Source organism: Perognathus longimembris, chromosome 1, assembly GCF_023159225.1.
Source record: "Perognathus longimembris pacificus isolate PPM17 chromosome 1, ASM2315922v1, whole genome shotgun sequence".
In the NCBI taxonomy this organism is placed as follows: Eukaryota; Metazoa; Chordata; class Mammalia; order Rodentia; family Heteromyidae; genus Perognathus; species Perognathus longimembris.
This window is the reverse complement of record NC_063161.1, coordinates 78079837-78106993: the sequence shown is the minus strand read 5'-3', so window position 1 is coordinate 78106993 and position 27157 is coordinate 78079837. Positions and strand designations below refer to the sequence as shown.

The 27157-nt window shown below is 46.8% G+C and overlaps 1 protein-coding gene across 2 annotated transcripts in view; it reads right to left on the bottom strand.

Annotated features, from left to right (window-relative positions):
• Mad1l1 (mitotic arrest deficient 1 like 1) overlaps positions 1-27157 on the bottom strand; it is a 305826-nt gene that overhangs the window by 268098 nt on the left and 10571 nt on the right. For both annotated transcript variants that reach the window (XM_048330376.1, XM_048330385.1), the window contains exons 5-9: positions 24958-25082; positions 24241-24322; positions 22994-23124; positions 22779-22893; positions 19281-19342 (exon numbers count right to left, since the gene is read on the bottom strand). In XM_048330376.1, coding sequence (XP_048186333.1) covers positions 19281-19342; positions 22779-22893; positions 22994-23124; positions 24241-24322; positions 24958-25082 — 515 coding nt within the window. The remainder of the gene's footprint in view (positions 1-19280; positions 19343-22778; positions 22894-22993; positions 23125-24240; positions 24323-24957; positions 25083-27157) is intronic.

Genomic DNA, 27157 nt, shown 5'->3' with positions numbered 1-27157 from the left:
GGACTCTCAACCATCACCAATGCAGCAGATCTGGACTGAGAGCCCTGACCCTCAGATAGGCAGGGTTTTTTATTGTGATTACAACAGGGGCAGGGTATTTCCAACTTGGCAGATACTTGATTAGATGGCATTTAGCAAGCAAGTCTTGTCCTATTTTTATTGGCTATCTACCCTTTCAGTTATCTATTTTGGCTTTGATAATGGGAATTGGCCTCGATATCAGGAACTGACAACAGGTGGTCATGTAGCACTGATGCAGGGGGTTAATGCAAGTCACAAATGGGTTAAGCAAACCGTTTACAGAAGCAGAATTTTGTAGTCAGACTGACCTAGTACCAACTTTATTTTAACAATTGCTACCATGTTTTCCCATTACCACTAAGCAAGCTTGAGCGAGCTAAAACAATACAGTACTCAATCATAAGTAAACCAACCCAATAGTTACCATGGCATTTCTACTACTATTATGGTTATTTCTATAGTTGATGACTATGATCATTTTTTACTGTCTGTTACCATGGTTGCTACCTAGGTACAGAGGGGAAGAAGGGCTCCCTATATTTTTAAATGTCAAACTACAAGAAACTAGTCCTAGCCTGGAGTCATCACCAGGGTTTAGAAGCTGTTATAATTTTAACACTAAAACTTATATTTAGTCACTCAGGTTCTCAGTCTCATCCTAGAATGTAACCCCTAACACCCTACACATTTCCTGCTCTTTGTCTCCCTGACCCTGCTCAGAGTTTCATGGAATCCCTCTGCAGCCATGATCACAGCCTGTTCTGGTCTGCTGAGGTCTCTGCCTTCTTTCTCTCCTTTTGTCTGCTTGATCTTTCCTAACATTTATGACTGTTTCCTAACAAAAATAATTAGCAGTGGCTGGGAATATAGCCTAGTGGCAAGAGTGCTTGCCTTCCATACATGAAGCCCTGGGTTCAATTCCCCAGCACCAGATATATAGAAAACGGCCAGAAGTGGCGCTGTGGCTCAAGTGGCAGAGTGCTAGCCTTGAGCAAAAAGAAGCCAGGGACAGTGCTCAAGCTCTGAGTCCAAGGCCCAGGACTGGCAAAAATAATAATAATAATAATAATAATAATAATAATTAGCAAAAAACTGTTGGAGGCATGGCTAAAGTGGCAGAGCACCAGCCTAGCAAGCATGCCAACTGAGGTTGAAATACAAACCTCTGTACCAGAAAAAAAAAAAAAGAAAGAAAAAAACATGAAAGTATGGTTTAGGGCTGGGAATGTGGCTTAGTGGCAGAATGCTTGCCTAGCGTGCATGAAGCCCTGGGCTGGATTCCTTAGTACCACATAAACAGAAAAAGCAGAAGTGGCACTGTGGCCCAAGTGGTACAATCTAGCCTTGAGCAAAAGAAGTTCAGGGACTGTGCCCAAGTCCTGAGTTCAAGCCCCATGACTAGCAAAGTATGGTTCAAATCACATTTAGCAAATGCAAGGGTCTGAGTTCAAACCCCACTATCACCAGAAACTCAATTATGTTGGTGGTGGTGGTTTTGGTGCTGGTCTGGGGTTTGAACTCAGGGCCAGGGTGCTGTTCTTGAGCTTTTGTGCTCAAAGTTAGTGCTGTACCACTGAAGCCACAGATGTACTTTTGGCTTCTTGGTGGTTGGCTGGAGATAAGAATCCCTCAAACATTTCTGTCCAGCCTGCCCTCAAACCTTGATCCTCAGATCTCAGCCTTCTGAGTAGCTAGGACTACAGGCATGAGCCACCAACACCTGGCTCAGAAACTCAATTTTTAAACAAAAACAGGAAGAGAAGAGAAAGACTTTTTGGAAAAAGCCTGCTTTCTGGCTCCATTAACTGCTCTACATCATACCCACCCCTCTATGGCAGACTGAAAACTATGACCCAAAATAAATCTCCCCCACCTTTAGATGGGTTCCTAGGTATTTTGTTTCAGCAATCTAAAGTCCAAGAAGCACATAGGCCAAATAATTTTTATAAAAAAGAAAAAATTCTGGACTGCCTACCTTATTTCAAGTTACTATGAAGCTAGTCAGTATGACAAAAGTTTTCTAGCAAAGGACACAAGGATCAATATCTATAAACATGAAAGCACATCTCAAAAAAATGAAAATGAAAAGGCAAGCCATATCCTGTCCCTAGCACTGAAAAATCAGGTTCGGGTGCGTGCGTGCATGCGCGCGCATGCACACACACATACACACTTACTTACTTATAAACTATTTTTTCCAAAAAAAACACTCACTCCATCAGGTACCAATGGCTCATGCCTATAATCCTAGCAACACAGGAGACTGAGAGCTAAGGATCTGGGTTCAAAGTCCAGGCAGGAAAGTCCCTCTGACACCAATTAACTAGCAAAAAGCCAGGAGTGGAACTGTGGCTGAAATGGTAAAGTGCCAGCCTTCAGTAAAAAAAGTGCTAGGACTTGAGTTCAAGTCCAGTACTGGCACCGCACGCTCTCTCACTCTCTCCTTCACACACACACACACACAGAGCACTGACTCCTCACTTGAGCCCTCAAGGTATTTAAAGCAGGATAATTTTGTATCTGTCTCCTTTATTTGAGTCAGACTCCTGCTCAACTCCACACAATCCTGTCAAACAATCAAGGGATCTACCTAAAAATTGACACCTGGTCTGTCTTACCCCCTTTCAAGGCTGAAGATAAGAGTAACTGAGGTGTTTTACTGCTAGCTTTTACAACATCCAAGTTCCCTGAAAAGGTACTTGTATGTCTCCAGTCACTGTCCTAAACCTGCACTCACCTTGGATTCCAGGAAGAACAAGCCTCACCAGAGATCACTCGACATGACCACCCACAAGCAGGAGCGCCACACTGTGCTCTCCAGTGATGAGGACCTCTCCAAGGCCCTCCTGCACAACCAGAACTGAGGTCATGACTAACCAGACTGCTCTGATTAATCAAGACTACCTAATTATATGCATAACTCTCTCCTATGCCCCAATTCTTCCTCTACTCACACCTAAAAGCTCATGTCTGTACCCAAAGATGAGCTGAAATGTTTAATTTCCATCTTCTCAAAATGGCCATCCTCACTAAAATCTTCTCCTGCCTTTTCTCTATTACTTCTGTTTGCTTCCTTTGAGTGAAGGGCTAGACCTGGTATGTTGGAACCACCAGAATCAGGCCTCTGCCTAGGACTCCAGTCACAAACCTAGATGTCAACAAACAATCCAGTCAAAATACAAGCAAAAGGGGTTGGGACTATGGCCTAGTGGTAGAGTGCTTGCCTCGTATACATGGATCCCTGGGTTCGATTCCCCAGCACCACATATGTAGAAAACGGCCAGAAGGGGCGCTGTGGCTCAAGTGGCAGTGCTAGCCTTGAGCAAAAAGAAGCCAGGGACAGTGCTCAGGCCCTGAGTCCAAGGCCCAGGACAGGCAAAAAATAAAATAAAATAAAATAAAAAATACAAGCAAAGGGCTGGGGATATAGCCTAGTGGCAAGAGTGCCTGCCTCGGATACACGAGGCCCTAGGTTCGATTCCCCAGCACCACATATACAGAAAACGGCCAGAAGCTGCGCTGTGGCTCAAGTGGCAGAGTGCTAGCCTTGAGCGGGAAGAAGCCAGGGACAGTGCTCAGGCCCTGAGTCCAAGGCCCAGGACTGGCCAAAAAAAAAAAAAAAAATACAAGCAAAAGACTTTGAAAAGATGCTTCACAGGAGACACAGGTGGTGTTCACCAGGGAAATAGGAAGGGTTCAAAAGGAATGGTGCAGTGCCATGTGCACCCACGATGATCCTGAAAGACAGTGACACTGCGTGTTTTGGGCACTGGCAATAGAAGGATAAAGGAAAGGAGACACCCTGGAAAAGGGCTCAACTGAATTTTGCTGCATTTTGCAAAATTAAATCATACTTAACATGTTAGCGAGAAATCCCTATCACCAGATGTTTTTCCAAGAAAAAAAGAAATGAAAAACCCAGCCATCTGCTCCACCGACCTGTGCTGAGAATCAGGCAAGACATCCCCAAATGCACCACAGCCAACAGCCCTCTGTAGAGTCCAATCCCACCAAGTCTTATATTCACTGCAAACAGCAGTAAAGAAGAGCAAACCTGTTTTCACTTTATAGTGTAGGTGTGATCCAGAATCTGGAAGAAGTTTGTTAATTAGAAACATGCATTTTGAGCTAAAGGAGAGCCCACCAGAGGCTGTGGTCCATTACTCCACCCCTTCCTTAAGGACCAGAAACAACTCCAGAAAACAACATCCACTGTCTAAAGCAATAGAGGAGCTAAGAGAACAGAAATGAGATTAAAATCAGCCTTCTTGGGAACTGGATCTCCAAGGAATAGCATTTTTAAAATCCTTTCCAAGGAAGAGTGGAGAGTGGCCTTCCTCCCTCCTTGTGCTCCCAAAGTAACATCATGCCCCAAGGAAACGAGAGAAAAGGCTGTCATTAATAAATTTAGTTCAACTTTCTTTTCAATGGTGCTGAAAAGTATATGCAAATCCATCCATAATTAGGTTTAAAAATTCCATTTCATGGGATAATCAGACTTCAAAAAACTCAATTTTAGTTTTAATCAGATTTTAACAAGGATATTAAGTCCATTTCGTTTAGAAAAGGGGAAAACTGTGAATTTAACACAAAATGTATTCAAGCTTAGCCCTGGGAGATAATTAAATAAAATTAATTTGGCAAGGGTTGTCAGTAAATGGAAAGGCTACAAACAGTGGTTCATGTTTTGGATGGGAACAAAAGCAAGTATTACTGTACCGACAGATGTGGAGCTTGCCACTGGCCAAGGAGGGCCCTCATGTAGTCTTCCCAGAGCAGGGAAATGGGATATCCTAACCCCAGCCTCACACAGAGCCACAGGAGCCTAGGGAAGAGATGATGGGAAAAGGAAAGCTTATACCTTCTCCAGAAAAGTTCAGGAATGTCACCCGGGATCTACCATCACACTCAGGCCTGCCGCATCCTTGGCATCCTCTACCCTCTCACCCATGGGCATGAGACAAGCACTGTGCAGCCAGACCCAAGAGCCCACCCCTCCATGGAGAATGGTTTACTCCTAGAAGGCTTTCCCAGATTTGAACAGGGGAGATCCTCCTGCTCTGAGTTCCTACAGCTCAGCCACAGAACTGGGCCCACATGCACTCAGCCCTTAGCCCTAGAGCCATCCTAAAAGGCTTTGTCCTTCACAACTCTTCATGGCAGGGCAATACAGCCAGGTCCCTGGAGCAAACCATGCCACCTAGGGTCAAGACTCCAGCTACAGCAGGTGTTTCTCAAAAACTAGGAGCAGCAGCCCCAGTTACAAGCTTGCTTCTCAGTCATAGGCACACCCTGCCAGCAGAGAGAGAGTAGAAGGTTACAGTGGAAGCACAGCTGTCAAAAACAAAACAAAACAAAACAAAAAACAGAGCAAGGCTCTACCCTGGCTTAAACCACATGGCCTGCCTTGTGCTCTGAGTAGTTAGTCAGATTCTGGCCCTCAAGCTAAACAGACTCATTTGTTTTGGAAAAATCAAGGTCATTTATTTCCAGTAGTGAGGATGAACTCCAAAGTATCCCCCATGCTAGGTAAACAATCTTCCCCAAGCCCAATGACAGTTTTACTGGATACAACCATATGGACAACCTACGATTCTGTTTTGCCCCTAGCTGCCCTGGTTTTAGTGTAGACAGCCTTACCTTCTCAGGTAAAACTCCTCAGCCCCATCTACACTATTGAGCCATAACTGTGACAGAAACTTTAAGGCTCATACTGCCTTGTAAGTTTACTCTCTAGCCAGCCACCATCCTAAATCCATGTATGACATCACAGGTATCCCATAGGTAAAAACAAACAGCCAACTAAATGGATGAAACAAGAGAAAGTATATTTCAAGTCTATGCAATCAAAGAATCAAGCTGCCATTACTTGCAGATACTTTTTCTTTTCTTTTTTCTTTTTTTGCCAGCCCTGGGACTTAAACTCAGTGCCTGAGCACTGTCCCCGGCTTCTTTTTGCTCAAGGCTGGCACTCTACCACTTGAGCCACAGTGTCACTTCTGGATTTTTCTATATATGTGGTTCTGAGGAATCGAACTTCATGTATACTAGGCAAGCATTCTACCACTAGGCCATATTCCCAGCCCCACTTGCAGATAATTTTGTAGCGACCCCTACTGGGACTTCTACAGCAATGCAGCCAGGCTATAGTAAACAATAAAAAGGCCCAAACTACAGAAACAACACCACACATTGACACTTTCTCAACTCCAATTTTCTCTTAAGTCAGTAAAAAATAAATAAAATTTGACTTCAAAGAAACGATTCCTAAAACCAACGTGGTAAAACTTGTCTAGTCTAAAAGATGGCTAGTACCTGCATTTTGTAATTGCAATTCCAATAAAAGACACAATACTCCAGAGATTTAAGTGCAATAACTAGCAATACGGAAAAAAGTAAAAACCAGAGGGAGTAAATGGGAATACAGAGAACTACATGTCTAAATGTCTTCCTCAAAGACTCATAAACAATTCCTATCAGTTCAAAAGCAGACAAACAGCAGTGCACTGAAAATTAACTGAGGTGGAAGTCTGCCCCTCCTCGCTATGGAAAGGCTGTTTGGTTCCACAGAACTGAAGAGGAGTTTGCACGCAATAAAAAATTAATTGCTAATCTTCTACCTCAGCCGCCTCCACAAGCGAGACACTATTGTGCTGCTGCCTCGGAAGTTAAATGCTTCCTCTCCCAAGTGATGACTGCTCTTGCTCTACCTCGCAGCCTCCGGTGCCAAGGCACAAGCCCAGATCCTGCCAGGAGTGCACAGTTCCATGCAAAAGCAGGCAACCGGGCCGACCTTCCTGCAAGCTGGCAGGCCCTTCCTGCCAAGGTGCAGCTGAGCCTCAGGTCTACATGAGCTGCCATCAGCAGGTGGGCTTCCTGCCACACATGTGCTAAGCTCGGCTGAGGCTAATGGAACAGGCAGCCCCCATCAGAAGTCTAAATGTGCCAGAACTATGGTGATCGGCCCACAAAGATGCAGGACCAGCTACAAAGCACCATGTGGCCAGCCAGATGGATGGAGGTGACTGAGGGCAGAGCCCACCATGCTCTAGGACCAGCCTCACAACCCAGAAAGTATGAGTCAAACTCACTTGGATGACCTTGAGCCCATCAGCCCCTCCTAGAACCTCTGTTCTCTTCCATCAGGCAGAAGTGTCAGAGCTGGCCTCCATCATTCTATCAGGTTAAGAGGAAGAGCATATGACACACTAAGTAGGATGGCACCACCATCAATAGCACCACCCTGCTGGCATGAGAAGATTTCTTCTAAATGGGTTCTCTTGAAATAAGTAAAGTAAAGCCATGAGGGCTGTAAGACCGCGACAAAAATCAACAGCATGCACAGCCTCAAAGCTGATGTTCAAGACTGTCAAGCAGGAAGTCCAGGCCCAAATACCTCAAAATTACTCTCCAGAACCCATTTCAGATGCTGGCTCTTCCTCTGATGGTGGCTAGAAGATCCTATGCACAGGGAAGAGAAGTGGGCCTCCAGTCAGCCCATTTCTGGTCTGTGCTCAGCTGGGTTTGTTCCTCCTGTCATACTCCCTGCCCTCCCATTCCCTATGTGAGCAACTCAGCCCCCCATCTCCAGAACTGGGGTTCCAGGCCTCCACTGCTCTAGACACCCTGGGACTCTAGATGACAAGATGCCAGTAAACACCTGCTGCATCAAAATCAATCCCAACCGCAAGGATGCTGCCATTGCTGAGTCTTGTAAAATCATCCCCTTACTGCTCTAAACCCAGTCACTATCTGGCTATAGATTTTTGTCAAGTCGATTTACAAGAAGGCACAGAAGAAGTGCCTTATCGACAAAGCTCACAGTAAAGTCCTGAAAGCACCTTGAGAGCCAAGTGCAATGTACAGACAGAGCTGGATGACGGGCACTCCCATTGAGCACACAGCTGTCTGGGCATATACGTGTGGAGTCTCTCTTGGGAAGTGTTTCTCTTCTGTACTCTAACACCTGCCCCCCACCACCATCCATCATGCCACCTGCTCAAGAAAGCAACTGGCCCAGCCTGTCCAACCAAAACCTGAATGAAACAGCCTGTGAGCCTGTCAGCTCATGGGGGTGGCCATAAGCACTGTGAGAATGCCCATCTGAAATTTCATGAAGGCAAGGAAGGGGAAGTAGATGGGCTGCAAGCCAGCCAGTGGTCACAAGTCTCAGTGGCCCTTGCTTTTGGCTTCCCACTGGGACACAACACCTGGGTGAGCAACACCCAGGGTCACAATAGCCAGGTAAACCCAGAGGCTCCAGCCCTCCCATCAAACTTTATGAATGCACATGTACTCCTTTTCTATAACTCAACCAATGCTTGGTGAGTGCCTAATGTATGCCACAAACTGTTATGCCAAGTCGCAAAACGACCACCAAGAAGGCCACCGAGACTCAGACGTTCCGAAATGCAAAAGCAAGGCAAGGCTTTATTCAAGCGAGCTGCAACTCGGGCCTCGTCCTACCCACCGACACAACGGAGGTTAGGAAGAAGCCTCAAGCTGCGATTACACAGGGCAAAAAACAAAGTTACAACAATCAGGTGTTCAAGCAAGCAAGATTAGGACACAGGTACAAATCTGATTGGCTCAGCGCTCAAGGCATTCTGGGGACAGTTAGAGTTAAGCATTCCCAGTGGTTAGAGTTCTTGACTGACTGGGCCCTAATAAGCTTGTCCTGGGTTTTCTCACAGGGCCTGCTTATCTCAGGTTCACGTGGTAAAGTGGGGTTTGCGTGGTAAAGTGGGGCCTGACTTCAAAGTCTGGCACTTCAAAATCCAGGCTGTGAAGTCAAGCCCTTGCACTCCAAATCTGAGCACTGAAAGGGTAGCCAGCACAATCTCCAAAGCTAAAAACAACCCAGAACTCCATCATTAGAACAAGCACCTGGGACCTTCAGGAGGTGGGGGAAGCCCACTGCTCCAAGGCTCCTGGGAGCAGACACCACAAACACATGGACCTGAAGGGTTCTCCCCATCTGGGCTGTGAGTGCCCAGAGCAGCTAGCACCAAAGGAACCATAAGAGTGGGCCTACAAAGGCCACAGAAAGGGCCACATACACCATGGCTACCCAGGAGTCACAAATTTCCCTTCCTCTTTCTCTGCACTCCTAAGACAAGACAAATGACAGCTCACCTACCTTCCCAAGCACCAACAGAGCTCATGGCATTAGTCAGCCCAATACGTAGGCAATTACAAATCAGATCAAAAAGCAGGAAAGAAGGGTCTGCCAGACTGGCCAATTAGCTTCTTCCTTGGAAGGAGACCACACACTTCTCAACCCCTTGGTCCTCCTAATTGGCCTTGTGCATCACAGACGCTTATCCCCAGATTGCCATCCTGCCAGCCTACAAACACTTTTAGGTAAATGTCCAGGTCAGCACTTTCACGTTCTCATCATGGACTCCAGGGGAGGGGTCAGCAGTTTGAGGTGTGGGCACAGGTGCCAGGCTTCAGAACTGCATATCACTTGCCTTTCCATCTTCCGGCACCACATTCTGCTCAGCCCTCCTAATAACCAGCACACTCATACACATGCTGACAGGTAAAATGCCCTCCCAGCAGGATCTGAAACAAGGCCAGACTCAGGCACAAAGAGACAGGGCCAAGTGCCAAACAAAAGAAGCATCTTGGCCACAGGAACATTAGTCTCTGCATAAAACAGAAGCTTGGCTACATACAGAAGGACATGACACTTACTCCATGCTATTTAATACAGCTCTCCCCTCAATCTGAATTGCTAAACAATTTTTTTTTAAGCTAAGCCACTGAAGAGGCCTGTCTGCTCACTTCAGTGTGACTTGCTCTGAATCTCTGCGAGAACCTTCGGAAGCATACTACCCCAATTAAGCAATAACGCTCACATACCATGAGTGGAACCTACAGAAAAGTACAGCTTTTCTGAAGGGCAATTTGGCACTAGCTACTGATTTCAAATGTGCTCATCTTTCAAACTAAAAATGGTATTTTTAAGAATTCACCCAACCAACACAGCACTGACTACTGGGGGAGAAATGGACACCTAAGTGTCCCTCAGCAGGGCCTGCAGGAAACAGTGTATCCTCCCACAACGCCTCTTGAAATGGAGGGGGTACCCCAAAAAGCTTTTTTTTTTTTTTTTTGGCCAGTCCTGGGGCTTGGACTCAGGGCTTGAGCACTGTCCCTGGCTTCTTTTTGCTCAAGGCTAGCACTCCACAGTTCCACTTCCAGCTTTCTGTGTTGAGGTATCGAACCCAGGACTTCATGCATGCTAGGCAAGCACTCTACCGCTAAGCCACATTCCCAGCCCCCAAAGGCTTTTATTTGTACACACTTGCATAAGTCTCTGACAATGCCTGGAAAGATAGATTGGTGCAACGCTCAGATCTACTATCTGTGAATGGCACTCCTGCTGGGATGCTATGACACAGGAAAACACAGGCATGGGGTGCACACCCATTTAACCTACTGGAGTCTACGGGGTGCTTCTTCTGTCTTTAATCAAACCTACCACTTCCCACAGTACCAGGAAGTCCCAAGATCCAGGTCAGCTGACAGAGCTGGGCTGAGCTCAAAAACCTGAGACATCCAGGCTCCCCAAGTCCTTTGACAAGTTCAGGGGATGGGCTCCTCCCCAAAATATAGACTGGGTTTCAATGGCATTCCTATCCCTCCCTAACCCAATCCAAGTCATTGGAGGGCTTTCTGTTGTTTCTGAATGTTTCTTTGTGGAGATACACTTCCCCCTCAATGAAACATGCCTGTTTTAATGTTACATCATCATTACATCGTGAGTCCATAGCACCTCCAATGAGAACAGTCCAACAACCAAGAAGATCCCCAACTCGGACTCAAGAAACTCTTGATTTCCTATCATTCCAGATCACTGACCTTTTCTTTAAAAAAAACATTTCAGATAAATGGAATCATAAACCCTATGAATTCAAGCTTGGCCTCTCAGTAAGAGTCACTCACATGTCTGTTCGTTTATCTGGTGTAGATGTGCCACAACCGTACATACTGTCCCTACTGACAGACACCTGAGTATTTACACTCTTTGGCTACTACAAATAAAGCTCCTATAAGCAACTTTGAACAAGTCCTCATAAGACCATATTGTAGCTTGGGTAAATATCTAGGGGCTGTCCAGCTATTTCCAAAGTGACTGTATCATTTTCTATGTACAAAAGTAACGTATGCTATATATTGTTCTCTGCCAACAACTGGGATGGCCACTGGCTCATGGCATCAGGCTGTGTCAGTTGGCACCACTGCCTTGGGGCCTGTGACAACACAGTACAACCTGGCAGAAGTGAACCTGCTCCACTCCCAGCAGCTGGGTGGCAAGACAAAGAGGGGTGAGAGCCCCAGTATCCCCTTCATGGGCATACCCCAATAACAACATCCATCCACCAAGTCCTACATCTCAAGGGCCCACCCCCTTCAACTAGCACCCTGAGTCTTTGGGGGACACTCATCCCAGTACAGCACCCTGTGATCTTAACGTGATGCCCCTCACAACTACTGATGCTACAGATTTTCATGTCCTCATTTGCCATTCATATACTACCTCTCATAAAGCAATTGCTTAGTCTTTTGCTCTTCTTTGGTATTGCTGGGGCTCAAATTCAAGATCGTGCAAAATGCTAGGCAAGTGCTTCACCACTGAGCCCCATCTTCTACCTCTTCTAATCTGGAGTTCAATCCCCAATAATAGAGGGAAAAAAGTCTTTATATACTTTTGGTATCCATCTTCAGTCAGATATATACTTTGCCAATACTTTCCCTATAGTCTGCCTTTTGTTTTACCTCCCTTTGAAAGCAAAACAAAGGCTAATTTATCCATTTTTTCCAAGTATAATTAATTCATGTTCTGTGTGTCCTGGCTTCTCTTCATAGGCCCACATGCCGTTTGGAGTTCTATTTGATGCGTAGTCCACAGTTCAAGCTCATTCCCTTCCAGACAGTGTTGTACCACCATTTGGAGTGATCATCTTTCTCTCACTGAATTACCTCGACACTTTTGATTTAAAAAAAATCAATGGACACTATATTCTTCAATTACTTCTGAACTTTCCATTCTGTTCTATTATTGATTTACCTGTCTGTCCGTAACACCAACAACTCTTTGTCCCAAGCACTTTGTAATATTTCTTAAACCTGGCCAGTGGAAGCTCTCCAACTTGTTCCTTTTCAAAATAATCTAGCCTATTCCGGGTCCTCCTATACACACCCATAGAAATAAAAATTAGTTTGTTAATTTCTAACCCAAGAAGCCTGCTGGGACTTTGGCAGTATTAAACAAACTGCTACCCTGATGGCACTGAACATTCTAATACATGAACATGGCACCTTGTGATACCATAAGGCAGATCTACACCCTTGAGATCTCCAGTAATGACACTTGCTGTGCACTGCTGAGCTGGCTGCTGAGGGGCAGCCCCTGGAAGCTTCAGGATGGGGCTGGTCCCCAAAAAGCTGAAGGTAGGATCAGAAGGTTAGGGCTTTTCTTGAGAAACAGAGGAGCCAAAGCAGTGTTGGTCACATACCCTGAGGAAGCTGCAGTAAACACCAAAAAGATGGAGATTCAGAGCACTCCGTACTCCAGGTTCCCAGAGGGTGGTTCCTACAAAGGCCATGCAACTCCATGGCCTCAAGCACACCCTCGCCCCATGCACCTCTTCATTTATCTGTTATTTTCTATAATATTCTTCATGACAAACAGGCTCTGAATTCTGTGAGCCACTCCAGTGAGTCAACACCAGGAGAGGATTCTGGAAGCCCTGCTTCAAAGCCAGCAGTTACATGTGCAGGGGACAAATCTTTTGGGTCTGAGCCCATGACCTGTGGGGTCTGACACTCTAGTAGACAGTGTTTGAACTGAACTGTAGGACACCCAGCTGGTGTCGGCTGGAGAAATGCTTGCTGGGTGAAAACCCGCATCTGGTGTCAGGGTGCAATGCTGGGTGAGCTGTGAGGAGCAGAGGGGAAAGAGTTTATTTTCTCCTCTTCCAGGCTCTCTCCCTTTCCCTACATTATTAGGTCATCAGTAATTACTGTCAGCTGCATCTTATGGTTCTCAGGGCACAGATCTCAAACACATTTGTTAAATTTATCCCTAAGTATTTCATGGTTTTGATGCTACTGTAAACTGAACGTCCTTCGAGCAGTTCACTGCTAGTATATGAAAATACAATCTATTTTTGTATATCATCCCTGGATCTTGTGACCCTGTTAACCTTGTTAATTAGTCTAAATAGCTTTTTATTGATACCTGAGGAGTTCCTACATAATTATCTCATCTCTAAATAGAGTCACTTTTACCTCTTCTATCTAGTCTGTCCTGACCTTCTTTCCCTTACCTCACTGCACAGGTGAGGATGTTCAGTACAACATAAATAGACTGGTGAGGGCAAACACTTTCATTTTATCTCCAGTGTCAGGGCAGCAGTCAGTCATAAATCCAGTATTATAGTTACCGTGTATTTTAGAAATACCCTCTGGCCAGGTGCTAATGTCTCATACCACTAATTCTAACTATTTAGGAGGTAGAGATCTGAGAATTGTAGCTCGAAACTAACTCCTGCAAGCAAGTCTGTAAGACTCTTATCTCCAATTAACCATCTCCCTCTCCCAGAAGTAGAGCTGTGGCACAAGTGGTAGAACACCAGCCTTGAGCAAAAAACCTAACGTACAGTTCCCAGGCCCTGAGTTCAAGCCCCAGTACTGATAATCAACCACTCAATCAATACCTTGGTTCTACTTGTGGAGTTTCCCTTCTTTCCTAGCTTGTTTTTCAATCATTAATGAGTGATGTTCTTCTTGCACTGTGAGATATGTGCATGCCCTTGCCTTTATTCTACTAAATAGCTAACTTTCTACAGAACAGAAGCTGCATTCCAGGATGAACTGCACTCTCTCAATCTACCCTATGGGCTTATCTCCACTATTCCTCCAGAGCCCCCACATAGCTCTGTGCAATCGTAGCTGTCTCTGTTCACCTACTTTCCATACTTGTCACTCTCTAGACAGAGCACCCTATGAGACCAAGTTCATCATCCACACTTGCCCCACACTATAAGTCCTTCAGTCAACACAAGACCCTGAGGATCAGGAGGGCCCCCGGCTCACATCAGACCTCTGCTGTCCCATGTCACACCATTATACATACTCACTGTCATTGCCTACCTAGTAACTCTCAAAGTCAAGCTTCCCCTGGGCCATGTGACCTTGTGCTCAGAATACAGCACAGCCTGGGACAGTCATGGGACAGATAGGCCAAAGCCTCTTCCTCATGCTTTACTCTAGCTGACCCACGCAGCCAACATGCTCATCCACCTCCTCTAAAACCTCTGAGTTTCCCTAAGACATAAGAAATCTAAATTGTGAAGATGGCCAAAGTGCTTTTCCCAACCTAGAGCTAAGGACACAGAGGCTTCAGGGAATTCATGGGAAGCCAAAACTATACTGCAAGTATCCACTTGCACTGGACCTAGAGGACAAGGCTCCTTATGAGAGAAGGTGAGGACGGGCTATAGTAGCTATGTGCTGCAGGCAGACTCTGGGACTGGGACCACTCACACTCTAGTCAGCCAGACCTCTGGAGTAACATGAAGTCTGTTACAGTAAGGCAGTGGGTGGATGAAGGCCTACAAAGGGTGGCCATAATACTTCCTGAAGAAAGCCAGATCACAAAGAGGGCAGCGCCACCTATTGGTGGCCTCACCTCAGAACCCATAATGATAGGTCACACTGCCCCAAATGATGGCAAGGCCTACATATAAACTTGACATGTTGAAATGTAAATTACTTAAAGTTAATAAAAAACATTTTTTAAAAAAAGATAAAGTGAGGATCGAAGATCAAAGCCAGCCTGAACAGTTAAGTCCATAAGACTCTTTTTTTTTTCTCCCCACCCCCACCCCCCAGTCTTGGGGCTTGAATTCAGTCCTGGGCACTGTCCCTGAGCTGCTTTTGCTCAAGGCTAGCACTCTACCACTTGAGCCACAGTGCCACTTCCAGATTTTTCTGTGCATGTGGTGCTGAGGAATCAAACCCAGGGCTTCATGCATGCAAGGCAAGCATTCTGCCACTAAGCCACATTACCAGCCCCATGGGGCTTAATTTTTTTTGTTGTTCTTGGGGGGTTTTTTTGGATGGGGGCATTTTGTTGGTAGGTAGATCTCACACTATATTGCCTAGACTGGCATGGAACTTCTGGGACCAAACCTCCTGCCTCAGCCTCCCCAGTAGCTGTGATTACAGGTAAGCCACCATGCCCATCTTAAAGTGGAGATCTTTTTATTCCTCTTAATTCTGTGACAAGAGACACATGGGATCTGCACTCAGGGACAAACACATGCTATGCACATGCCCTAGTAGCCCTCAAACTCAAAATGATTCTGATGAGGCCAAATTTAGGAGATTTACATCCCACAGGTAAAGAGCATAACATGGAAGTGATAGTCAAGGCTGGACGGAGCACAATTTGGACAAGTGTGGAGCTGCACAAGGAGATTGGCAGGCAGCACTGAGGCTTCCAAGATACTAAGTCCCCACATGGGTCCACAAAGCTGCAGTACAACAGGAAAAGTACAAGAACTTTCCCTAAACAAAAGCCAGTCCCCAGGGGGTTTCAGGAGACCAAGGCCACAACAGATTTGTGCCCTCAGCCTCCCAGAAAGCCAAGTCAGGTTATAAGACATTTTAGACATAAGAACAGGATGTGATCCTGCTGGCTGATCACCCCGAACAACACTGCACTATTCTGCCACAAGAGCAAGGCAGCCAGGGGAGGGAAGGGGTATCTCATCACCTGGAGAAGGTCTTTTCACCATGGGAGGTTCTTGACACCTGGTGGTCTCGCCACTTGGTGGGGGAACCATACGCTTTTTTTCTTGGGTGACAGTATCAACCTTTTTGCTGATTAATTGTAGATGGAATCTCTGCCCTGACAGGCTTGAAATCACAATCCTCTGAGATCCTCTGATCTAAGTCTCCTGAGTAGCAACGATTACAGGCAAGAGCCACCAGAACCTAGTAGATCCACTTCCCTCAATGAAGACACACAGCAACACAAAATCCAGGTCCTCTTTTCTGGGGACACAAGCAGCCCCCACTCTCAGGACCTGAACTCAGACAGTAGAGAGAACATAAAATATGATACACAGGGCCAACTAAGGATTAGCCACACTTATAACACACCCCTCAGGCAGAGAAATAGCTACAAAGGGCTCAAGGAGAAAATGGAAGTTCTAACTGGCCATGGAAGCCTATGCTACTTTGGCCAGAGTGGTAGCTCCTAGTGACTGACACACAGTGCCATGTAGCAGACACTGGGCTTATCAACACACTAGTGTTGATGACTGGCCCAAATGGGCACAAAGGGTGTGATCTTCCGCACAAGAAATAAGGCCCAAGCCATATGCAGAAAACTCAAAGTAGACCCAAGCCTATCACCATGCACCAAGATCAACTCAAAATGGATCAAGGACCTCAATATTAGACCTGAATCCTTGAAACTACTGAAGGACAGAGTAGGAAAGACACTAGAACTTACAGGCACAGGAAGGAACTTCCTGAATAGAGTGCCAGGGGCACAACAAACAGGGGAAAGGCTTGACAAATGGGACTACTACAAATTAAAAAGTTTCTGCACAGCTAAGGACATAGCCACCAAAATACAAAGACAGCCAACGACATGGGAAAGGATATTTACCAGCACAGCAACAGACAAAGGCCTGATATCTGTCATCTACAGAGAACTCAAAAAACTAACCCCCTCCAAGCCCAATAAACCTATTAGGAAATGGGCAAAGGAGCTAAAGAGAAACTTCACAAGAGAAGATATAAAAATGGCAAAGAAACACATGAGGAAATGCTCAACATCCCTGGTAGTAAAGGAAATGCAAATAAAAACAACCCTGAGATACCACCTCACCCCAGTAAGAATGGCCTATACTCTAAACTCAGGCAACAACAAATGCTGGAGGGGGTGCAGGGAAAGAGGAACCCTTCTCCATTGTTGGTGGGAGTGCAAATTAGTATAACCACTTTGGAGAACAGTATGGAGGTTTCTCAAGAAGCTCAATATAGACCTACCCTATGACCCAGCCATACCACTCCTAGGCATCTATCCTAAACAGCAAACCCCAAGATATCAAAAAGACATCTGCACTTCCACGTTTATCGCTGCACAATTCACAATAGCCAAAATATGGAAACAACCCAGATGCCCCTCCACAGACGAATGGATCCAAAAAATATGGTACTGATACACAATGGAATACTACATAGCGATTAGGAATGGTGAAATATTGTTATTCGCAGGGAAATGGTCAGAACTCGAACAAATAATGTTGAGCGAGACAAGCCTAGAACACAGAAAACAAAGGGGCATAATCTCCCTGATATATGACTGTTAACAAAGGGAGACAGAGAGACAGTAGAGACCAAGTCTGTGAAACCAAAAACTGCTTGTATTCCCCACAGGATTGGGGCAGCGACCCAACAGTATGTAACTAAAACCAAACAATTACTCAACATATAAAGGTCAAAAATTGACCTCTCAGGGGAATACAATAGCTCAAAAGCTAGGTATGTACGTTCATATAAGACTACTGTCGACATATCGTCTAATATCAACATTACATTTAAAGCCCTAGGCGAACTTTCTTAGGCATGGCCACGTGGCTACTGTATATGTTCTTGATACATTGTATATTGTATATATGTCTACCTGACCTAGAGAAGGGATAGAAAAACAGGACATAAGATATCACAAGAAATGTACACACTGCCCTACTATGTAACTGTACCCTTTTTGCACAACACCTTGTCAAAAAATTTGTGTTCAATTAATAAATAAATTAAATTAAAAAAAAAAGAAGGCCCAGCCAGGTACTGGTAGCTCATGCCTATAATATCCTAGCTACTCAGGAGGCTGAGGTCAAAGTTCAAAGCCAGCCAAAGCAGGCAGGAAAGTCCGTGAGACTCTTATCTCCAATAAACCACTCATAAAGCCGGAAGTGACGTTGTAGCTCAACTGGTAGAGTGCTAGCTTTGAGCTGAAGAGCTCAGGGACAGCACCATGACCAACCAAAAAATAAAAAGAAATGAGGCCCAGCGGTTTCTGGCCAGACCAGAGTGGCCCCAGGAGCAGCAGGAACACTTGTGGGTAGTCAATTCTTGCAGAAGACAGTGAAGAAAGAAGAGAAAGAGACAAAAGAAAAGGAAGCACCCAGCATGAGCCTGTGAGGCCAGCCTCCAGGAGCTTAAGTTCTGTAGGTGGAGTCCAGTGGCCCAGAGTGCACCCTATGACCTCTCAAGGAGAAAAGAAAATCAAGAGGTATTGTCAAGTAACAGAGAAATGAAGCCACACTGCTATGGGGAGGTGGCAGATTTCTGAGCCAGTGGTGAACACTGTAATTAAGGACAACTCAGCTCTGTAAGACAGTTTCAATCCTGGCCTCGTTTCCCAGAACAGGAAGAAAGATAACCAGGAAGCTGTAAGTCTTATTAAATCCTAAGCAAACAAAACAAACTCCACAGGCCTGTGCCCACACTCAATGGCTCATCAGCCCTCCACATCCCTGAAACCTGGAGGTCAGTCTGCAGGTCACCATGGAAGGACAGGCAGAGGCTATGCTGGAGAAGATAAGCAGTGGCCCCTAAAAGGACAGAGTAGTGGACAGACAAGACAGGTAATAAAAACAGCCCTGGGCTATGTCGTAACACCTGTTTAGGGCTTAGGGGCAGGCCACTCAATAGCTACAACCTAGAGCCCACTCTGCATCCCTCCACCTACCTGCTGCCAATCAGCAACACAGACTGCTACAGGTACCAGAGTGGGACAAGAATCCTCTGCCATTATGGGATTCCTTAGTCCTAAATCTCAGTTCATCCCCAATGATTACCATCCTGAAAGGAATGACTGTCTCCAAAAGCAATTACTTCCTCAGCACGCACACACACACACACACACACACACACACACACACACACACACAGTCTTGTAACAGTACAGAACAGACAGTGGCTCCCTTCTGCTGTGGTTTTCAACAAAGGTGTTATTAAGACTTGAACAAGACTGAATCACTCAGCTCCATTTCCCTCCTGCTGTCAAAACACCAGGTTAAACCCAGGTAGTATGGAACAAAAGCTCCTGCCCCCATTCAGAGAGAAAAGGACTCCAAGGAAGGAGTTGAGACTGCCTGCCAGAGGCAGAACTAAAATGGAAGCTGGCTACCAGAGGGTTGGGGTAGGGGCAGCAGCCCACATACCTGAGGTTCAAGCCCATGGTCTGGTCCAATCTCTCCCAGCTCTGCAGCTTTGCCAGCAGCTTCTGAAAAGACAAGAACAGCTATGTCCCTCTTACCACCAAACAAACAACCATCATGTGTAAACTTACAATGACAATGGCAATGCCAAATCCTCTGCTCTGTGAGGCCATTCTGCCCCTGCCTGAGCCCAGACTCACAAATGTTCCAAGTCTGCTTCAAAGCAGTTTTTGCTGGTCTGACCTGCTAAAGTTCCACAACACACTTTAGCCTCACCCCTTCCTGGCCTCACAGATTCACACAAGCTACCAAGACCACCAGGGTGCAATGTTTCTGGAGCTGTGCCCTGGCACAGCTGGCACTATGCCCACAGTGCCGACCCAGTCTTGAGCCCTAAGGATCCATTACTCTCCATCTTCCAGCTGTCTCTCTGCATGCCAAGTTCTAGTCTGATGGACTTGACCCCAGAGCCAAATTTCCCCCACCCCCATTGCAAGCTAGGATCAGCAAGCCAAGAGGACTGGGAGAGGGCAACAGTACCCACATGTTTGTACATGCTAGCCTGAACCCCAGAAAGCCAATCTTTGCTGCTCTTCTGAAACTGAAGCAGGGTTTGAGGACCATGTGCCTTGGACCAGCCTTCTATCACTCCCTGGAAGCCCAGCACAGGATTGTGACTACTGCTTCTCAAATTTCTGGAACCCTCTATGGGCCATTAGGTACCAGGTGAGTAACTTCCCAAAGCCAGTGCTGTTACATCACTATACAAAAGGCCTGATCTGAGCACTTAGTGTGAGTAGATGCTGTTACTACTCTTCACCATGCAGACAGAACAGACTGGATAATAGAGTGGCCCATGTCACAAAGCCAGCAAGCATTCCTGCAGTACTTCGGACAGTGACTTTAGAGCCATAAATCATTTTTAAATCCATTTCAAGGGGCTGGGGATATGGCCTAGTGGCAAGAGTGCTTGCCTCCTATACATGAGGCCCTGGGTTCAATTCCCCAGCACCACATATACAGGAAATGGCCAGAAGTGGCGCTGTGGCTCAAGTGGCAGAGTGCTAGCCTTGAGCAAAAAGAAGCCAGGGGCCAGGGACAGTGCTCAGGCCCTAAGTCCAAGCCCCAGGACTGGCCAAAAAAAGAAAAGATAATTATTGTTATTCGCAGGGAAATGGTCAGAACTCGAACAAATAATGTTGAGCGAGACAAGCCTAGAACACAGAAAACAAAGGGGCATGATCTCCCTGATATATGACTGTTAACAAAGGGAGACAGAGAGACAGTAGAGACCAAGTCTGTGAAACCAAAAACTGCTTGTCAAATAGTATTCCCCACAGGATTGGGGCAGTGACCCAACAGTATGTAACTAAAACCAAACAATTACTAAACATATAAAGGTCAAAAATTGACCTCTCAGGGGAATACAGTAGCTCAAAAGCTATGTATGTACATTCATATAAGACTATTGTCGACATATGGTCTAATAATCGACATTACATTTAAAGCCCTAGGCGAACTTTCTTGGGCGTGGCCATGTGGCTACTGTATATGTTCTTGATACATTGTATGTTGTATATATGTCTACCTGACCTAGAGAAGGGATAGGAAAACAGGGCGTAAGATATCACAAGAAATGTACACACTGCCCTACTATGTAACTGTACCCTTTATGCACAACACCTTGTCAAAAAATCTGTGTTCAATTAATAAATAAATTAAATTTAAAAAAATAAAATCCATTTCAAAACAAACAATATTGTGTGCGGAGAAACAGAAAGGTGCTTGGTGTGGAGCCATCTTAGGCTACATTCCAAAAGAATCCAACCACCAAGAGAGGTCCCCTAAAGAGGAACCCTTCTCCATTGTTGGTGGGAGTGCAAATTAGTACAACCACTTTGGAGAACAGTATGGAGGTTTCTCAAGAAGCTCAATATAGACCTACCCTATGACCCAGCCATACCACTCCTAGGCATCTATCCTAAACAGCAAAACCTAAGATATCAAAAAGACATTTGTACTTCCATGTTTATTGCGGCACAATTCACAATAGCCAAAATATGGAAACAACCCAGATGCCCCTCCACAGATGAATGGATCCAAAAAATATGGTACTTATACACAATGGAATACTACATAGCGATTAGGAATGGTGAAATACTGTTATTTGCAGGGAAATGGTCAGAACTCGAACAAATAATGTTGAACAAGACAAGCCTAGAACACAGAAAACAAAGGGGCATGGTCTCCCTGATATATGACTGTTAACAAAGAGAGACGGAGAGACAGTAGAGACCAAGTCTGTGAATACTATATATGTTCTTGATACATTGTATATTGTATATATGTCTACCTGACCTAGAGAAGGGATAGAAAAACAGGACGTAAGATATCACAAGAAATGTACACACTGCCCTACTATGTAACTGTACCCTTTTTGCACAACACCTTGTCAAAAAATTTGTGTTCAATTAATAAAAAAAAAAAAAAAGAGAGGTCCCTTGATGGACCAGCTGCCTGTGAGACTCGGCACAAAAAGTAGTCAGAGGCTTTTTGGTCCCCACAAGCCTTCAACTGTCCTGAAAGGAGAAAGACTCCTAGATTCCTTATCATTCAAACGGGGGCATCTCAGGAAGTGACAGTGAGGTGAAGACAGCTGCAAAGGGCCAAGGTGGTGAACAGACACTAACGCTCCTCCAGTCTGGGACTAGACTGATGAAGTGGCCTGGTGCATGCTGAGCACAGCAGGCAAGGATAGCAGAAGTGACCGGGAGAAGCACTGGGAAAGGCAGGAGACCTCAGGCTGAAGCCAACAGTCCTGTGCAGACCAAACTTGCTGTGCACTAGATGAGAGGGGGGCTCCTCTGATCCTCGCTTTCCTCCATGCCTACAAGGCAACTTTCCATTGCTGCCAGCGCGGTCATCTACCCACATAGTACAGTAGAGGCAGGGGAAAGAAATGGGGCAGTGTCCACCACATCTCTCTCACAGGTGCCAGAGGCCTTTCTTCCCTGACTCATCATCTGAGCCAGGTTTCTGCTGCCACTAAGGCAACCACACACATCCAGCAGACTCAATAAATGCAGTCTTTTACTGCTGAACTTGCGAAATCCAAACTGGGTCTCACTGGGCTAAACACACGATATCAGCTTGGCTATCATACTTCTGGAAACTCCAGACAGGATCCATTTTCTGCTTTCCAATAGCTAGAGGCACTCACATCCCTTGGCTCAGGGCCCCTTCCTCCATCTTCACATTTGGCAAGGGCTGAAGCAGGTCCTCTGCCCCCACCTCCCTGAGGTCACCCAGCCCACCCAGATAACTCAAGATCATCCCTGGCCAAAACCCAGCCAACAGGCAAGTGCATGCAGTCACACATTCACCATTACAAGCAACAGGCATATTTCAGGTGAGCAGCTTTGGGGAGGAACCGAGATGCCCAGGTTGTGGGACAGGGCAGAAGGCAGCCCCACGGACACAGTTTACCCACTTGTCCCTCACCTCCTTCTCTAGTTCCAGGTCAACCAGAGCTTCCTGCAGCTTCTCCTGGCGGCCCAGCTTCCTCTGCAGCCCTTCTAGCTTCTCTGTGAGGAGTCCATTGGTCTCCTTCATTTCCCTGCAGAACCAGCAATAGTCATTCCAACAGCCACACATTCAGGAGGAACCCAGGGTCCCAAGGCCAGCTGGAGGTGGTTCAGCCACCCCAGGGTCCTCACCGCAGGTGAGCATTCTCCTCCTGGAGTCGCTTCAGCTCCCGCTCCACCCTGGGCAGCCGCAGTAGCTCAGACTTCATGTTCCTCACAATGGCTGTATCCTGCTCCTGTAGGCACAGCTTCTGCTCCAGGTCCTATAGGAAGCAGGCAGAGGGGACAGGGGACAGTGAGCACCAAGACACAGGAAAACCACCTCTGCTAGTAGAGAAGATGCGGGCTAAGATATGAGGATTGCAATTTGAAGCCAGCCAGGGCCAACAAATCCCAGAAATCTCACATTTACCAGCAAAAAAGTCAGAAATGGAGGTGAGCCTTAAGCAAAAAAGCTAACTAAGAACAACAGGCCTTGAGTTCAAGCCCCAACACACACACACACACACACACACACACACACACACACACACAGAGCAGAAAGGAATGGAGGTGTGAGTCACAGTAGATCATCTGCTTAGGAACTGTGAAGCTACAAGCCCACTACTACCACAAATAGAGTAAACAAGTAAGTAAGTCTTGGTGGCCATAACAGTCTTGTGCTAACTTGTCCCAGGACCTCAGGGACCTCCTAGTTCAGGTTCCAGGTTCCACCCACAGGCCCTCTTTTGGGAAGCCTTCCCTGTCTGTACCAAGTATGTCTGTCACTGGACAGCATCTTCGTCATCCACTTCTAGAGTAGCCCTGTCCACCACACTCCAGAAACCATGTCCTTGGCACCCACCTCACCACTGTCCAGCCCTCACTTCTGCAAGAACAGGAGGAACCTGTCACCCAAGACACTCTCCTTGCCACTAAAGTTTGCTGCTGCAGCACAAGCAACATACCCACACAACTGCAAGGACAGGCATTCCTTTACTGGATTTATTACCTTGGGACTCAACTAGAGGGTGCTCACATTGAGTGACAAGTCAGTGGACAAGATGAGTAAAAAAACTAAGACCAGCCAAGCCAGTTGGTCAATCCCCAAACCCAATGTAGCCACCTCTGTCCAGGTCAAGTCGAGAGTACAAACTGACACTGAGGACCAACCTGGCTGTAAATGCAAGTTCTGAGGTGGGCCAAGGGCTGCAGAGGGAAAGATAAGGGCCAGGGAGAAGATGACAAATTAGGCAAAGCAGGAGGGGATAAACCAGCAACCAAAGAGAGCAGGAGTAAAGCTCACAGGCCGAGGACTTGGCTAGTGCACCATGGGACAGCTGGGAGCCAGCTGGCATGGACCTCGCACAGGGTGTGGATGCTCATGTGAGGCAACGAACCTTAACCTTCTGCTCAAGGTCTGTTCTCATATCTTGGCTGGCCTGCAGCTCCTGGATCTTCTGATTTGCTTCTTGCCATTGTCTATTCAAAAGGAGAGTACATCACGTGCAAGGAGAGCCCACAATGCCCCTCTGCCTGAGCCCCCTAGCATGGACCACACATGCCTGCTTCAGAGGAATGCAGGTCCTGGACAGCCCCCATGCCAGCACTGTGGCCTCAGTATCCTCATATGGATGGAACAGTAGGTGAGCTTGTGCACCTCAGTATGGCTTCAGGCAGCAGGGGCCCACTGAGGCCTGCCCACTCCTCTCCCCCAAGGACAGAATGCTCCTTAGACAATAATTGCTCAGGGTCAGGGACAGTGCTTCAGAGAACATGAGGCCTTGCACATGTCACATGTCCATGCCAGGTGTGGTATGTTCTCTGCCCCTGGAATGTCTTTCCCAACCAATGGCATTGGACCCATGGGAAATTCTATATGTTGTTCAAAGTCCAGCTCATCAGGATCCTTCTCTGGCATCCTACTCGAAGAAGTCATACTCCTCAGGAAGTGGGGAAGGAAGGAGCTCCAATTCTGGCTCAGGAACATTTAAGATGCTATCCTGCTCTAACATTCATTGTCCTAGCTTCAGAGACCTCATTGTGGGTCCCCCTTACAATTTGTGGATGAGGATGGCATTGGAGCCAAGGGCAGGGCAGGGCCCTAGGCCCCTCACCTGTGCTTCAGGTCCAGCTGTTCCTTCAGCTCCTGCTTCTCAGATTCCAGGTGTTTCACCTGCACTTCCTGATCCATCACATTCCACTGCATCTCTGAGACTCGCCCCTTCAATGCATTGATGGTCTGAAAACAGAAGGACACGAGGCCACCCATTAAGGCCCAGTCTGAGGTATAGTTCCTACAGGGAGGCAGAAGCCAACAGGAAGGGACCAATACCTCCCCTTTGCTACCTAGAGGTAGAGAGAGATCCCCTTCTCCCAGGGAGTTGGTGCCAGTTAGACACATCCAACTCCCTGGGGAGACTCCCAGCCTGAGCCTTGTCTGTCACAGGCTGATAGATGTAGGGCACAGCCAGGCCGCAAGGAAAGCTGGTCCCACTGAGAAACTCTGGAGCGAAAGCTGCCTTCAACCAGGATAGACCTAACCTGAGACCTGGTGGCCACCTTGCCTGACACCCTGTACCCAGCATCTCTGTCTACCAAGTACCCACCTCTATCTTCTCTCAACACCTTGTCTCTCACCATCATATCCTATGCCTGCAACACTCTCTCTCTCTCTCTCTCTCTCTCTCTCTCTCGCTCTCGCTCTCTCGCTCTCTCTGGCCAGCCCTGTGCTGTGTTCTAACGGTATGTAAGGACATAACCCAGGCTGTAAGGGCAGCAAGTTCTTCTCTGGAACACAGGACACAGGACACTGAAGCTGTCCTCAAGACTATGCTGTGAAAGCTATCCTGACTGAAGGGCTGAAAGATGGCCTTAGGAACAGAACTCCCAAGCTGGCAAGAAGCTGGCAAGCTGGGCCAGAAGCTGTCCAGTGGACCCAAAAGGAGGGCAGTCCCACAGCAGCCACCCATCTAGCAGCCTCCAGGATGAACTGTGAGTCTACCTGAAGCAAACACCACCCTTCATTCTGGGGCACCTTTCTGGGCAATGGTCCCTACAACTCCTGGGGGAAGAATATGTTGGCCAGGACAGTGAGAACAGCTGGCCCAGCTGCATAAGCAAGCATGCAAATGAGGCCCAATATCAGCCACACAGAAGATGCGTGCAAAGGGCAAGACTCTGGACCCAGCAGCCTCACCACAGTGATGCTGGGTGGTCTGGGCAGGGGTATCTCAGCACCTTCTGCCAAGTGGCCACAATATTAATTCCCTATCCTTGACAACTCATTGCAACACAACAGTGCTGTTCCCCCACACCCTCTGGGAAGGCACACAAAAGTGCCCTACCCCCGCCCCAAGAAAAACCTGTACAGTTCACTTTGTCCCAACAGTGCACATCAAACTAGCCGTCAGAGTATAGAGGTATTAAATCATGTCTAACAAGGATTTAGGAACACACTTGGGCATTGGGCAATGGAGGACAGTGTCACAGGGGACTGGGATGATGACTTCACAGTGGGGAGGGCCATAAGTGGGGTGACAGTACAATGCAGCCATGGGCAGGCTCTGATTGATGACGGAATGGCCACAGGGGCTTCTCTGAGGAGAGGCCCTACTCAGCCCTCTTTCCTCTCTTCATTGAGGGTATACAAGACTCCCCTGCCCTCCAGCACACAGTAACACAGGGGGTCTGGGACCCACAGCCCATCCCAGCCAGTGCAGAGCAGGAGCCGACTTCTCTGAAAGCCGATCACGCCTCCTCTCCTGCCAACACTCCTTCAGAAGACAGATGCAGGAACAACCTTAACATGCTCCCAGCGCTGCAGAGGCAAAAATAACCTGCAGCCTGCTCTGAGTCTATCAAGTGGAGAAAGCGTGTGGAGACTGAATACCAATGATGTGATGTAGCCCAAACCTCCCCCCAGTGGTGCTCATCTGTCTCCTCTCAGCACCTGTGATCGTCGACACTGCACAAAAGGGACAGAGAAGGTCGGGGGTTCTAGTTCCCATGAGTACCAACACTCAAGTGTACAGAAACACACAGACAAAGCGAAGCCTTCCCCTGGACTACAATTCACACGCACCCTGGTTCAAAGGCATTCTCTAATGCTGGAGATGATAACAGAACTTGCTAGTAATCAAAAAAATGCAAATCCAGAGACACCCACTTCCTCACATCTTCTGGGAAAGAAAGAAAACTGTGTTTCTGGAACCTAGGGCCATCTATGATAGTTAAGGCTGTTATGACACCAGAAACTCTAAAGTAGCTGTTAGCACAACCCAGCACCTGGCAGCAAAAACCAGAGAGAACCATGCC